This window comes from Pieris rapae, chromosome 11 (assembly GCF_905147795.1).
Source record: "Pieris rapae chromosome 11, ilPieRapa1.1, whole genome shotgun sequence".
Lineage (NCBI taxonomy): Eukaryota > Metazoa > Arthropoda > Insecta > Lepidoptera > Pieridae > Pieris > Pieris rapae.
In genome coordinates, this window is record NC_059519.1 from 499288 (window position 1) to 515740 (window position 16453).

Sequence of the window (16453 nt, forward strand, 5' to 3'; positions counted from 1 at the left end):
TTTTAAAAAAACGTGTTCAGTTATAAGTTTGTTACATTCCAGGAAATAATGTACACTGGACATGTAGCACTTTTATTTGTTGTTGAACATTGAATAAAGAATTTTTGAAATTGAAAATTGAATATTGAAAAAAAAATATTCTCCGAACATCGACGCCTCGATTTACAGCACATAAAAGTACGTTATAAGCACGTTAAGTACTAAGCCACGTAGGCAGTTATTTTTACTATAGTACGATTAAAGTGATAAAATACTAAAAAAAAGTCATAATTCTTATTTATGTGACAAGCGAACGAAGATCATGTACCATCAATTTATTGCATAAACGATCAATTAAGGACACGGTATCATCTTCCATGTCATTTTTCAGTATCAAATAAAATACAAATGACAAACGGACACCCTTAGGAATATTGCCTTTTACTATTTTATGATGCCATTCCACATTAAATATTCCACACAATATTCAGAACAGAGAATTTTTCAATTAGTTCCTAGATCGAGGAGAAATCGCATTCAACCAAACAATCTGAGGGAAGCTCTCAAAAGGCAATAATGTTCCGGGTTTTCCAATAATTTCATGAAAGATCCGATGTTATAGATTTTAAATATTTTGCTAAATTAAAGTCAGTCCATTTTTTCGTCTCTTTCTGTCTGATTGTATTTAAACAAAAGACAGAAAGAGACAGACATGCCGTGATGATAGATATTTTTTTTCACAGATATAAGACATAGATGTGTATATTTATCCTTATTATAAATAAGAGTGTAAATTATACACTTATGTACTTCAACCTTTATTAACTGTATATTAATTAGGTAATTACTTAAAATTCTTGCACGAGTAGATAGTATCATGTAACACAATGTTTAATATTCTTTAATTACATGCTCATGTACGGGCGAGTACAAAATAGTATCTGTATTTTGATTACTTTGCAAAAAGCTGAAGAATGTATAATTATTAATACACTTGAAGTATTTTCATATACTTAATTACTAAACTTTATTATTTGAAGAGTATTTTTTGTGTTAAAATTATAAATAGAGACTGACCTGTAATTCATTCTTTTTAAGTCTTATATATCTAACTAAGCAAAGATGTCCGACGAATAATGCCACGAAGACAAATCGAAATTTGTGTTTTGGAATGTATGTTTCAAATGATTTCAAACAAAACTACTGCACCGATTACAAAAATTACCGCATCTTCACTGACTTTTTTTTTATAGAACAGGGGGCAAACGGGCAGGAGGCTCACCTGATGTTAAGTGATACCGCCGCCCATGGACACTCTCAATGCCACAGGGCTCGCGAGTGCGTTAGACACAACATCTTCAAAAAAATAGGGATCCCCAATAAAAATGCAAAAAATATAACCCAAGGTGTAAAAAAAATATTTATAAAAATTCTGTCATCGCGTATGCTGTGGAAACTATTGATAATAGAAAAAAAATGTTTTACACTATTATAACGAACGTATCTAGAACGTATAAATATCTATCTAAACTGTGTTTTACCCATCGACAGTTGTATGTTAGCCTCACCGTTACTAATTTAAAAATATACTAGATATATATTCTTTGTAAAGTAAAATATGTGAATGATTAGATTATGTATGTAAGTGTGTAATAATCTGATATGTAGTAATTAAAAACTATGAAAGCTTACCAAAAATATATCCATAGTCCGACTAGTAGATTGTCCCCTACCTCGAGATCAATATCTACCGATAACCACGGGGTATTGCTAGTTTCTTATGTATGTATATAGGACCCTAGGCTTTAGATCTAAAGTCGGAATTTGGCGCGAGACGTGACAAAGTGAATAGATTATGGTTGGTGAACGTCGCATGTAATATCGACTTGCAAAAATTTATTTATAAAATTTACATTGCCATGGACCAATTTTAAAATAAAATGTTTAATGTACACGAATTCATTACATAGCTGTCATTTGAAATCACTGCAAAGACTTCTATATTAACTTACTTACTTAAGTAATAGTAAAGGTGACACCAGCTTTCGCGCGTCGGTGTCTGTGATGGTGCCTTTTGCGGATTGCTGAGCCAGGGCCGAGAGGAGCAGCATGAGACTGGCTTGTAATGCTAGATTCCCGCAAAGATAGAGCCTCACAAACGCTCCACCCGTCCAGCCCTCGGTCTGACACTGCCATGTCACTGGATACAGTACTTCCACTACTAAAGCGATGAGAACCAACCTGTATGGACAATGTAAAAAAAATATTATAAAAGTTACATGGAGCCATAACATTTTAAAATAATCGAAACAGAGGAAGACAACTTAGACGATGGATAGGTAAACTTAAGGCAGCAGCACAGGTGGTACATGACAGAGAGTGTCACAGTGCAGACATTAATGACAGGTTTGGAGGAGGCCTTTGCCAATAAAGAGCACAAAGATGCCTAAGAAAGTATAGAGATATAAAGTATTTAAGTGTAAACGTTTCTGAAATAAGATTTAATAAGTTTGCCCCAAATTGTAGCATTTGTCCTATTCCTTATGTTATCCTTATATGATATATAATAATTCCTTAAATAATCATTCTGCTTTGCCTGACTCACAACATCCATTTTGTGTCAGGCACCGAGGTCTAAGATATTCCGCTTTCGTTACAATATTAATCTTCATTGCTTGATTAATTGTACACGTAGAAATAATTATCGGATTATTGGGATCAAATTCGGGGTTAAGGATTAGTGTCAGAAAATGGCTATGTTTACGATATGAATTAAGATGGTAGTTTAAGATAATCCTCAGTATACATCCATATCTGGCGACCTAATTTGAAATAAAGAATGCAGATTCTAAGACTGTCTTTGGAAACACTAAAGGCAAAACCAATTGGATACGAGAATTTCAAAATTATTTTTTATTATAGAGACGCATATTAAAATAGATATTGCTATAAATGTCGCCCGTGATCATAGTAACGTGCTATCTTTAACCTCAATGTCATGAATATTGAGTTATTTATACATGGTATAAATACCACCGCTATATACTAGCAAGGGACGATAATATTAAGACCACACGATTGCTCGGGAATTCGCCGATAACTGATTGCCTACTTGCCTATTATAATAACAAATTATCCTGAGACCGATACAGAATTTTGAGGCCTAGGTCTAAAACATGATTAAGACATATCACGCATCCCCATAAGTCCACCATGAAATGTAAAGTGATAGCGATTAATATAATAATTTTTGGTATTCAAATACTTAATGATAATTAGCGATTACAAATTGTATACGTTCTCTCTGCTAATACAAATCTCAAATAACATATATTTTTAGTTGCTTTATTTAGATTATTGCAATATCTGTTTTGTGTCTTGTAGTATTTTCTCTGGGATTGTAAGTCCGCCGCAATATAAATAATGTTAGCACATTTACAAAGTTTGCTTGGTGAATGTATATATATTTTTTACAATTGCTTTTTAAAGAAAAACTTTGTGAGGGAATCACAATGAATTATACACAAAACGTCGACGACAGATGACTGATCTGAGATCATGACCAAAGATGGTAGCCCACCTGAACGATATCACTAGATATAATGCTGTATACACAGTTAGTCAGACTAATTCAGAATTTTAAGTTTTTCTGTATGTTCTTTAAAGTAGTCGGACGCTAACGCGCTTCGGCCAATTGTGTACAATTGAATAATTTCACTTGGTCAGCGTAGAGTTAATACGAAATAAAATAACCAGGAGATTAAAAAGTCACAGATTTTTCATTCAAAAGTCTTTCATTATACCAATGTACAGTTTTGATTTTGTGCTGAGTAGTTTAGGCCGTTCGTTAATCGTTGTACGTTCAAATCACGACACCAATGGACTTCCTGCCTGCCTGCTTCTACGCTAGTGAGGAAACCGGCACGCCTAAAACCTTAAAAGTCGACGGTGCTTGACAGAAGGCTTGATCACCTATTAGAAAAAGCAAATAATAACGAAATAGATTCAGAAACCTAAAAAGTTGTGGTGTCTAGTTGCGCTGATATTAATACTATATTAATGATTGCTCCATATATCCATCCTAATTTTCCTAGACATCTCATCAAACCTATAATATATTCTATCTTATAGGTGTGATGAGATGTCTATTCTTTATATCCTATGGAAGCACTAGTTCCGGAACGGGCTGTAGAAAGAATCAAGAAGAAGGTACTGTGCCGATTCCTTTCTTTCTTTATCTGTCAATTATTCCAAATATTGAGCAACCATAAATTAAATAAATACTGTACACTATTATTATAATATGTAATTTAATAGGTAAAGATACATTTAACAAGACGTGCCGCCAGTGTCATTGATTTGTCGTTGATACTCTATTTGATGATAACTCTACGTTCCATTCCAACCGCTGATCGAAGCCAATAAAACCAAGTGATGACAATTTAGAATACATTATGAAGCAATCAAAATTGAGAAAGGTCACGACCGAATTGTAATGTGAAATTTAACATTTCTATTAATAGCTATGTTTATTTTTAGATAGCTTTCAAAAACCTGTGAGTTGCGTGATATATGGTATTGTATATATACACTCACCTTAGGTGACCTACCCGTGAACTTTACCATACATTTACTTTTTAATGCATACAAATTTATAGCTCTATTCAGACTATGCGCGAACTTCTTACACTTTCCATAAAAAACCTTTTCCATAAGTCCCTAGGTAATGTTAAGAGTACCCAGAGGAATGCAACAGCGACCCCGTTCTTTTTGAGGAGGTTTTAAAATATATAAATCGTTCATTTGCATAGAAAGTGTTACATTCGAATTGATAGACGTGGCTTGACGATTTTTAAAATACATGGTGGTGCAATCGTCCAGTCTCCGAATTGCAGAGATTCTGATAACAACCGCATCGTTCCACCAACTTTCGTTGGAATTACACATAGAACTGCAACTTTTAATGGCAGAGGATGCACAAATGTGTTTCCTTAGATATAAAAAAGGTTTTGGCTAGAGAAGTCCGATTGACGTAAATACGACTTCAGAGAAAGCACTTGGCATTCAATGTGGACCAACAGATGTTCCCTACAATAAGCCTTATTGACTTTATTGGACATTAATAAAGTTTTATTGTTTATTGAGATTGAAATATGCTTCGAGGCGCCGTTAACTTTAACTTCGAATGGAGCCTTTGAATTTAATTTGAGCTTTCGAAGTCAAATTGTTATAAATGGCAAATGACTGTTTTTTAAAGCCAAGGATTTAAAGAATACATAATGATATTGTTTGGACAATACAAGGTTTGTTGTACCATATTCACATCTTGAACCATCTTTATTAACCGATTTCAAAACTAATTAGGCTTCCAAGCAGGTCCATCATATTTCTCATTCATATGTGTGTATGTCTACAAATTTCTTTGAAACTAAGTTATATCGAGATGATTCATTTTGGTTTAATCCATAACAGTCCAAGTTTAATTAAATTCAATTGCAAATGCAAATAAATCTAGACAATTAATTAAGTACAGCCTTTTTGTTCACCAAAAGATTTTTTCTTTGAGTATAAAAATAGGCTTATTTTCGAGTATATGATACAGGTATCATTTATTACACGTCCTTAAATTTAATTGTAGTTTATAAATAAATAACTAAAGCTAACCTATTGGATTGTACTATTCAAAATCTATTCACAACAAATCATACACGTGTTACTATAACTCGTTATTATTATGACACTTCAAGGCTTTTAGTTTATCATTAGCCGAAGTCCATTGCAGTGTTACAAAATCTTTCAAGATTGACAATCTAACAGATATCTAAAAGCTTGTAAATTAAGCAACTTTATACATGTGTTCCGTCCATAAGACATCACTGTTTTATTGATTCAGCCTCTACAAATATTAAATAACTGGGAGAAAACGGGCAGGTGGCTCGTCTAAGCTATACCGCCACCCGAGAACACTCCCAAAGCCAGAGAGCTCGCGGTGCGTTGTTGGCCTTTTGAAACAGACTTTTTTGTGTCAACCTTTATTATTCAAAAAGTTGTTTATTGGTGAAAACAATATCATACTAACTCAATACGTAATATTTAAGAGTTGGACATAATGCTCTAGATAAATAAAACTAAGAGGTGTCATTAAATATTTAATCAATCAAATTAACCACATAACCAGTTCACTACACTAAATGAAAACATTGTAACCGGACAACCAAACAACGGTATTTATGTGTGTAAACTTACTGATACAGTATCGGAAAACATCCTGAGAATACCCAATCCATAAATTCAGTACGTTTGTCAGGCACAAGAGGCCTCAAGAAACGGCATAGTTATAAGCCACTAAACTAAACACAACAACTCGTTTAGAAAGGGCAATTAAACATTAACCGTAATACAATTTGCGGTATACCAGTTATTATGCTCTATTGGTCATATTAACACAATATGAATATGATACAAGACCTTGTAATGTTTTCCGTAACTTAATACTTAGAATCTACTTAGAGGGCAAAAGATCAACTAAGTATAAATGTGCTAATTTCATTTAATTGTTAAACTGCGTGACTTAAAACTTATTATGGTTTTGCAAGGGAGCTTCCCCGGTCCATTTATTTTACTTAACTTTGAATGTGATAGTTTCGAATTATATTTAACAAAATCAGCAGTATTATTCTTAAATAGTTAAGATATGTGTTATTCTGATGGTGTATTGAACTTGACAAAATACACTACATGTGAAAGGTGTTTGAAAATAATTCGTTTATTTCCAATTTTGAATTTAATGATAAACATTATGTATGTTTTAACAAAATTGTACACACACAATTTATGAAGTGCGATCGTTTTAAGGTAACACGTGAAATCACGCGAAATAGCCAGTACAATATAAAGATAATAAAGATCAAAACAAACTTACCAAACGAATCGAAATAGAAGTTCGAATATACTTGGGAAAACGAGATCGTCTGAGGCTGCCAGCCATTTTCGCCCCAAAAGCCGGAGCGCCGGCATTCTGAAACAAAAAAGTTACGTAAATAAACTCGCACAAATTGTTACGGATTAGTTAAGTTTGCGTTAACGATATCGTAAGACTTTCTTCGATTATGTTTTACGTCAATCCTTAATTATATATTTGGAATCGTGCTTCTTTTTATTTTATTAGATAGAAATTATTAGATAGAAAATACAATTCCACAGCCCACGGTTGCATGTATGAGAAATTTAAAGGCTGTATCAACCAAGTTCGGATAGTTACTAAAATTAGCTTCCAATCTGCAACTTTCATGGAAAATAAATTAAACATACAAGAGGCCAGAGCCTTTAGATGCGTTGGACCTTTCTTCATCTTAAAACTCCGACAAGAATTCATAATATTAAAAAAATAATCTAGTTGCCCCTTAAGAAAGATAGTTTAATAGTTTTTTTATTTATACAGCCCAGCTGCGCGTGAGCTACGTCAAATTTGATTTTTTTTAAATAAACAGAAAAAAAGCAAATACCCTATATATAACTTATTATTATTAGCAACCAGTTGATTTTGTCTAGTCTGATTGTCTATAGAGCATTATAAGCATGTTTCCAATCAAGATATAACATTGAATAAAACCTAGATGCTAATAAAGGCTGAAACGCACTTTCGTTCATAACAAACAAAGCGTGCATCTGTTTTGGCTTACACCCGGCCTATATCTGCATGATCTACTTTCCCGCGCACTGAACCCGGGTCGAATATTTCTGGAAAATGCGTTAAATATTTGTGGCCTTATTATTGTGGCAATAATGTCAGTTGTAAATTACGTTTTCATGATTTCGTGGTTTGTTACAATTCAGGTCACTTCGGCGATTAGCAGCCAAATTCTGTAACTGCCGTATGAATAATTATTAATCTAAGTTAAAAATATTATACATTAAAATGCTTTGCACTTTTACTGTGATAATTAAACTAAAAATGAATAAACCAGTGGCACTACACCCTTTTTAGGTCTCGCCCTCAGATTTCTGAATCTGTTTCATGATCATTTGACAATTTAAAAGATAAATAGGTGATCAGCCTCTTGTGCTTTACAAACGCCGTCGACTTTTAGGGTCTAAGGCCAGCCGATTTTCTCCGATATTTTCTTGCACCGTTCGACAGCCGGGGATCGAACCTACAAAATACCGAACTCTAACGATAATATGTGTAAGTTTTATTGTTGAGAATTTAGTTACATACTTAGAATTTAATACATAGTTGGTATTATAATAGGCAAGAGTATTTACAAGTGCCGTATTTAAACCTCATATGAGACAGATGTACGACCTGGAATATCGCGATATCACAGCACCGATACCTGTGCTTCACCGGCCTCTTAAGAATTACGATACCGTTATAATAAAGCCTTGTATCCTGAAACATTACTTTATGTTTAGTTTTCCATCAAGAGACGAGATCACACACATTTAAAATAGAAAATAAAAATGTGTTGATTTCACAACAAGATTTGAGACCAGCTTTAAATAAAAAAATAGCTATACTCCTTTCAGTTGAACAAACTTAATAGTAAATTCCATTTTTTTAATATTTTTTAGCTCAGTGCATGAGTAAGTGTATGCATGTGTGAGTGAAAGTTTTTGGCGTACGTTGTAATCTTTTTTCGTGAACCTTAATAACGAATTAAAGTTCTGTAATATTCTGTACATATTTTACTGTTTTAAAATTTTGAATTCTTTTTTGTCAATTTTTGAGTGTCAGTCACAAGTGAAAATTAAAATTTCCAGGATCGAACTGAATACATGCTCTGCATGTATAACTCGTGTAATCGTTAAGGCAGTTATATTCTCGGAGAGGACGACGTAATGTGGTTAATTTTCTATTATGCACGTCAGAACCGAGTCAGGCTTGTATCATACCTTGCATTATTCAATTAGAACAAAAATAGACTATAATTTAATTATGCAATACGGTTCCGCGCGCAGCTTGTATGAATCTCGTGTATTATAGCAAGATTTTTGCGGCCTTTACAACAATAATCGTTTAGTAATATTTGTTCAAAACCATAATAAAATTAAACCATTAAATAAAATAACGCCGTGGCAACCAAACTACTTAATCGTCTTCCTAAAAGTTCACTGTCGTGTAAATATCTCATGAAGATTATTTTACAGCGTGGGAAAGTATTTAAACCATAAGTTTTGACAACAATTAGTATGATATTATGATGATTAATACGACATTTTAATGCCCTATATTTATATAGTTTATCGGTTTTTCATAATTTATCAATTAGAATGTACCACTTTCTTTTTATAATTATTATTCTTATTTTAACACATAATGTAAGACGATTTTCATCAAAGTGAACTAATTTCGTTATATGAATGAGAGATAAGATTTTTCATTCTATAAAACTTCTGTCTGAACTTTCTAACTATCAATCATTGTAGGGTCAAATTAATATTCCAAGTGGATTTAGTTCAAGTGTGTTATTCGAGTTTTATTCCGTTTATCATCTGTCAATGACACTTAACATAATCGATTGTTTTCTTTGGCCTTCAACTAAGCAACTTAGTTCCATAAAACGAGACTTTGGACGTTTTTATTTATATATTAAATATAAGCTACCATTATCGATAACTGCAATGCGGCAATACATTTACATCACATACAAAACAATAAACAATAATATATTGAAATATTTACAAAGATAGTATTTTTACAGTATAGGAACTATCATACCGTTTGTCAGTTCACTCGACGGTAAGTTAAAAACGCCTGTTAATCTATATAGTACATTAATATATATCAATACAATGTGTCATGTGTGTCCTTTTCCGCTGACGGTACAGATAGTAATTGTTATTATAATATTTTTCTCTTTCAGCTTTCGCTTGATTTGATAATAAAGAATGCTTAAATTCGAGTTTGCATATAAATAGTTATTTTTAAATAGTGAAATCACTAACAAATATTATCTTAATTATATTAAACACCCACTTAAATAAATCATAAAGCCATTTGGGGAAACTGAATGTGATTCGATCGTAAAATGATTCATTCACTTATCAAAAGCTCAAAGGTCACGGCTGATAAGCATAAAGATGCTCTTTGAGAACCAAATCAATTTCATCAGCATGTAAATGCTCTTCCTTCTTAGATGTAGCTTGTTGAATAAATCAATATTTTTACAAAGAGCGAACTGTGCTTACATAAAATATAAAGCAATGTTTTTAAATTCAAATACAAACATGTTATACAATTAATCTGTGTTCAAGCAATACTATTTAATTCCTAGTCATAGATACGTGGGTTCACGTCGGCATAATGTACAAACTTATACTAAAATATATAGCTTACATTATATTAATTATAACAATCGCTTCCCGCCGTACATTTAACGTGAATGCATTCAATATAGTAATTCAGGATGTTTACAGGAGTAAGAGTTCGCTTTATTTATATATGCATAAAATTATACACGAAAATATGACATCACAAATTTTACATATACCTACCTACACATCAATTATAGTAGAACATCAGCAAGCTAGCAAGGGAAAACATTAAACAAGCAACAACAAAATAAATAAAAATAACTAAAACTAAATAGAAAATTAAACCTCATTAAAAGCACGATAAAGAAAGTTACGTGGTTAAGTTACTTGGAATATTGTTGTAAAATATATCAATATTTTTATCAATTTCTCCTATTAATGTCATTGTTCTTAGAAAGTATTTCGTTATGTTTTGTATGCGTCTTAATATTTAATAAAATGCCGAGTCTGCGATACGATTTATGAGATCGAAATTGAAGAAGCATTATTGACGTCATACATCTGGGTCAGTGCACTGCAGAATTTATTAGTGCTAATAAATACACTATGGTTACGTTTAATGTGTAGGGGGTTAATTTAACGTAAAGACAATTAACTGTTTAAACTAGAGAGATCTCTTTTCATAATTACTAACGGAAAGATGATAGAGCACTCGTCAGCGTTCAAAAGTGATTTATTTATGAATTAAAAAAAATCGTGGTGCTACAATCTTTTTTTAGGCGTGGACCTCAGACTTCTGTCATTTTAGTTTCGTCATTTTAGACCTTTATAACTTCGTTGTGGATAAACTACAAGCCTGAAACATCACTAAACAATTTAAAATAATAAATGTTACTTGTGAGATATATATATAGCACTTCCTCAAAGTCTTAATGCTGAATTATCTAACTTCAGTCCATGCACAACACTTGAAATAACAAATATAATAAAAACACTAGACACAAATTGCAGTACTGGAATAGATGGAATCAATACTAAAACCATAAAATGCATTATCAATGATCTCTCTGAATATCTCTCGGTCTGCTTTAATAAGCTGCTGCATAAAGGTGAATTTCCGGATTCTCTAAAGAAAGCCAAAGTTACTCCTATTTATAAATCAGGCAGTAAAACTGACCCCGGCAATTACAGACCAATATCCATTCTACCTTCAATTTCAAAAATATTAGAAAAAATTATTTATTCAAGACTTGATACTTACTTACAAACTAACAATTTTATTTTTAAACGCCAATATGGTTTTAGATCAAAAAGCAGCACTTTATCAGCCACAGTCGATCTTATCAGTCATATAAAGGAAAACATTGACTCTAAAAAAATGGCGCTGGGTGTCTTTATAGATTTGAAAAAAGCGTTTGATACCGTAAGCCACAATCTATTGCTTAAAAAATTAGATCGTATAGGAATAAAAGGTTGTGCGCTAAAATTATTCAAATCTTATCTATCAAACAGAACCCAGATAGTCAAAATAGGTAATGCTCAAAGCTCAGAAATACCAGTAACATGCGGCGTCCCACAAGGGTCTATACTGGGTCCACTGTTATTTTTAATATATATTAATAACATTCACGAGCTCGGTTTACATGGCCAAATCACTCTCTACGCTGATGACACCTGCTTATTTTATTTCGGTATAAATATCCAGACTATGGTTGCTCGAGCTCAGTCAGACCTAAATTCTCTATATTCTTGGTTTCAACAAAATCTGCTAACCATAAATATCTCAAAAACATCTTATGTAATATTCAGAGCAAAAAATAAAATCATTCCTATGTTTCAACCGTTAAAAGTTCAAGACGTTGAAATCACTAACAAAAAATGGGAAAAATATCTGGGTCTTAGAATAGATACATATTTAAAGTGGAACTTTCATATATCACACATAATTACCAAACTAAAATCACTTATAGGCAGATTTTGGTCAATATCAAAATGTATTCCTCAATCCGTACGTCATTTAATTTATAATTGTTGAGTCAAGCCACATTTCATATATCTAATTGAAATATGGGGTACGGCATGTAAAAACATAATTTCTAACTTACAAACACTACAAAATAAATTAATAAAATCATTATTTAGATACAATTTTTTAACACCGACTAATAAAATCTACCAAGAAACCAAAATTATGACAATTAAACAACTGTATGTATATAGCACCTGTATTTTGATAAAAAAAAATTTAAATAACTCTATCCATAGTTGCTTGTCGTTTAAAAAAATCAAACACACAACGACACGCAATACTCGTCGAGCGAGTTTGCTTATCTTACCGAAGCCGCGTACAAATTATTTGAAGAAATCTATTAGGTATGAGGGTGTGCAATTATTTAACCAATTACCATCTCAAATTCGCAATATTGGAGTGTTTGACAAATTCAAAAAGGCATTAAAGATGCATGTTAGAATGAACATAGCTGACTAAAATTGTTACGGCTAATGGCGACGTGTATCTCGCTCGTATATAATATATACATATTAATATTAAGTTTCTCATGTAAATAAAATATTTCTGTTTTTGTAATGAGAAATAAAGTTCTTTAAACATTATATTGTTTTCATGTGACGGCCAAATAAATCTATTTTTTAAATTCAAATTCAAATTCAAAATTTATTTATTCATGTAGGTAACAATGTACACTTATGAACGTCAAAAAAAGAAATATTAAATGAATTTAATTTTACATTTACTGCCAGTTCTCAAATCAAGGGCGTAGAACGGAAGAGAAGAACTGGCAATAAACTCTCCGCCACTCTTTTTAATCGCCAAGTTTTTTTTACACAATGCTTGTAAGGAGCTGCAACCACTACACCATGTTCCATATGACATATTGAGTAATAAAGAATAAAAAAAAAATTAAAAACAAAGATTTGTCCTCTATCAGCAGGAGGCATGGTGAAATAGGAGCACGCACTTACGTACTCGTGAGAACAACACGCAAAGACGTAGTATAAACAACTAATATCACCGCAAACACGAATTCAAGTACGACCAGTCACCACAAGTAGCACCCGTTCACGAGTATGACGCATGGCCAGCCATTGGCCCCCTCGCCATATTTTAGGGAGAGAGATATTATTATTTTTTATATTATAAATTTATATATCATTTTATTAAAAACATTACAGTTCACAATACTATAATAACTTCACCCGGTTTTTAAGGTAGAAGAACTGAATTACGAGGTTTTCAGCTTACTCTTAAGTATCGATACTTCATGCTACTGTCATGTTTGAGTCATAACACACAGTCAAAACAAATAACAGACTTGACCAAGTGTGATCTTTAAGTTATAATACACACAATCACGCTACTTTATGAGTATTTCTGCAAGACTTTTGTGCCTGAGGCACGTCGCCGATGCCTTCACGTTTTCACATTACAGAGAAAGAAAAATCTATTGTCGGAGTTTGAACGCACGACTTACGACATTTTCAAATAAATGTGTCAAACATTTTATCAATTTAAACACATGGTGCAGGCAACTTTCAGATATTTTTCTGTATCACTTGGCCTAGTCACACACAAAGCCTGAAAATATATATTACAGACTTAGACAGAGTTCATAGCTATTATAAAATATTGTCTCCAATTGACATATTTTTGTTTACTAAATAGCAATTTATTTCACTAATAATTTGGATTAATTGCCAACATTTCATACATGGCCGTATTTTAGAGCCGCTATTAAATAATATATCGATATAAACGATACATAGTTCAAGAACCTATCTCGGTTATTAACGAGCTGATGAAAGCAATCATTGCCTATAATGAAAACAGCCTCCAATGACGTCACATGGGTCAACGTCTTTGTAACCATGTTTGTGTTCTTGGCCATTGAGAAAGTGCATAGATAACTGTTATTATACATAATTGGTTTGAAAAACAATAGAACGTTGGCATTCGACAATTAAATGTATAAAATTCGAATTAAAGACATCTACCATCTAACAGATAGTTTCTCACAAACAATATTAATTGTGTTGTAGTCTATGGCTAAACACGAAACGATGGCGGGAAAATTGTTTTAACCTTCAAAAATTACATCTAGCCAGATCATTTAAACGCGCACATCGCCATGTCATACAAGCTTCACAGAGCATAAAATTAATAAAAAGAAATAAAAAATGTATCTGTGTGTTGTTTTTTGAATTGTAAATAGTAGTTCCATCGCTAAGCAATTTAGTTTAGTAATTTTCTGCATGTTTTGAGCTAACTATGTGACTTGTGTGTAAAATACTTGAGGTGACAGATCACAGAGAACTCCGAAAGAGCTATGTCGCTGAATATTTAAGGCCCACTCGAGTCCGACGTGCTTGAAATTCTTAACTAACCGAAGAGAGTAATTTGTAAGATTCTCACGAATACAGATATAGGTTTAATAATTACTATGGTAATTTGCAACATATTGTGGAAAGGCGTTATTGTTTTTAAATATTTAGATCTCAATACGTCTAATCTCAATATATAGTCTATGTTGCAATATAATATTTATTTATTACAGTAATACATAGATTAAATAATTTCGTACCAATTTCCTATCCAATAAATCTAATAATGCCCTTCCTAACTTTCTTACATGGCTGACGCACAAACCGTGCAGGCCAAGAAAGGGAAAAAATACATTAAATATAAAAATAAAATATAATAAAGTATATAATATTTAACACATAATATTCACTCTGCGAACATATAAATATGTCGATAGTTTATATAGTAGATATACTAGCTTTACGTAAACTAGCTTATCTAAATAAATGACTACAGAACACGATCTAAACTTCACTTTCATCGCATATTGCCACGAACGCAATGAATAATGCCTCCTCAATTTAGTTTTCAATTAATTTGAATTTTATCAACGGACGTCGAGGCCAAATATGAAATACCGCATCAACTCGTTTTAAAGGTTCTTTTCACTACTATGCAAATAGATTTTTTCTATAGAAAAATGTATATATTTATATTTAAACATAGACATATAAAAATAAATATAGCAAGATATTAATTGCTATTTATAAATCAAATAGTGATGTCTTTTTAAATATTTAATATTCTTATATGTTATAATTTTATACAACTTTACAGAAACGTATGAAAATTATTCGAAAAGCGCAGGGAATGCAGACGGGAACATTCAATAGCAATCATATCACTAGTTATATAAATAATTTATATAAATAATATATTAATTGAATGCTGATTAGATATAATTAATTTAATTGAAATGAATTAATTAATTTTAAAATAAAGAGAACAATGGTAGATGACGTTAGTTTTTTTTATTGTGTTGTAAAATTATTTCTATGTGCGCATTAAACATTAGCTCGAACGGTGAAGGAAAACATAATGAGAATTATGAAACAGATCCAGAAATCCCAAGGGTAAGGTTGTAGCGCCATTTTTTAATTGTAAAAATCATGATTGATATGAAGAATATTCCCTTCCATCTCTCAAACTCCAAAGACCGAATGGAAATGTTTTTCACAAATGAATTTGTCTAAATTATACCCAAAAATCGAGTTTCTAATTATTTCATTGTCAATCAAGATATATTTATAAATATATAAGTAAATATATATTCAACTCAATTTTTTTGAGTTACACAGCTATAGCTGTTGCGAAAACTATATTCTTGAAATCCAAAGGGATTTTGTAAAGAGATAACCCTTCCATTCTTGGAGAATCCTTTGAGAAGATGCATTGAGGCTATGGAATTCACTTCGCGTTCCCGTTGGCTTAGATTCTTCTCTATCTTGCTTTAAATCTCTACTTTACAAAAATTACCAGTCCTTTATCCTTAACTTTCGTTTGAACCGATCTGAAATTATCGTGATTCATGAACTTGTATTATTGTCCCTTTCACTGTTTTGTCTAACAGATTACTCGAAAGCGATAAGGCCAGATTTCCTTTCCACTTAATTATTGTAATTGTCCTATAATTTCTGTACACTAGCAACGAAGTGTTCATAAATATGTTTAAATATATTTAAATGCCATGGCTTATAGAGATTCAAAATAAAGCATTAAAAACAAGCTACTTTAAGGAAACGTAGGCGTAAAGCAGATAAAGTATGAACCAGGATACAAGATATCTTGAACTTTATAGTCCACTAATTGTTCAATCGGAATTTCACATTAACAGTCGTA

The 16453-nt window shown here is 32.0% G+C and overlaps 1 protein-coding gene across 5 annotated transcripts in view; it reads right to left on the reverse strand.

Annotated features, from left to right (window-relative positions):
• LOC110991584 (diacylglycerol lipase-beta) overlaps positions 1-16453 on the reverse strand; it is a 62353-nt gene that overhangs the window by 21555 nt on the left and 24345 nt on the right. For all 5 annotated transcript variants that reach the window (XM_045630020.1, XM_045630019.1, XM_045630021.1 and 2 more), the window contains exons 2-3: positions 6902-6997; positions 1996-2220 (exon numbers count right to left, since the gene is read on the reverse strand). In XM_045630020.1, the coding sequence (XP_045485976.1) occupies positions 1996-2220; positions 6902-6996 (320 nt within the window). In that variant the 5' untranslated portion in view covers position 6997. The remainder of the gene's footprint in view (positions 1-1995; positions 2221-6901; positions 6998-16453) is intronic.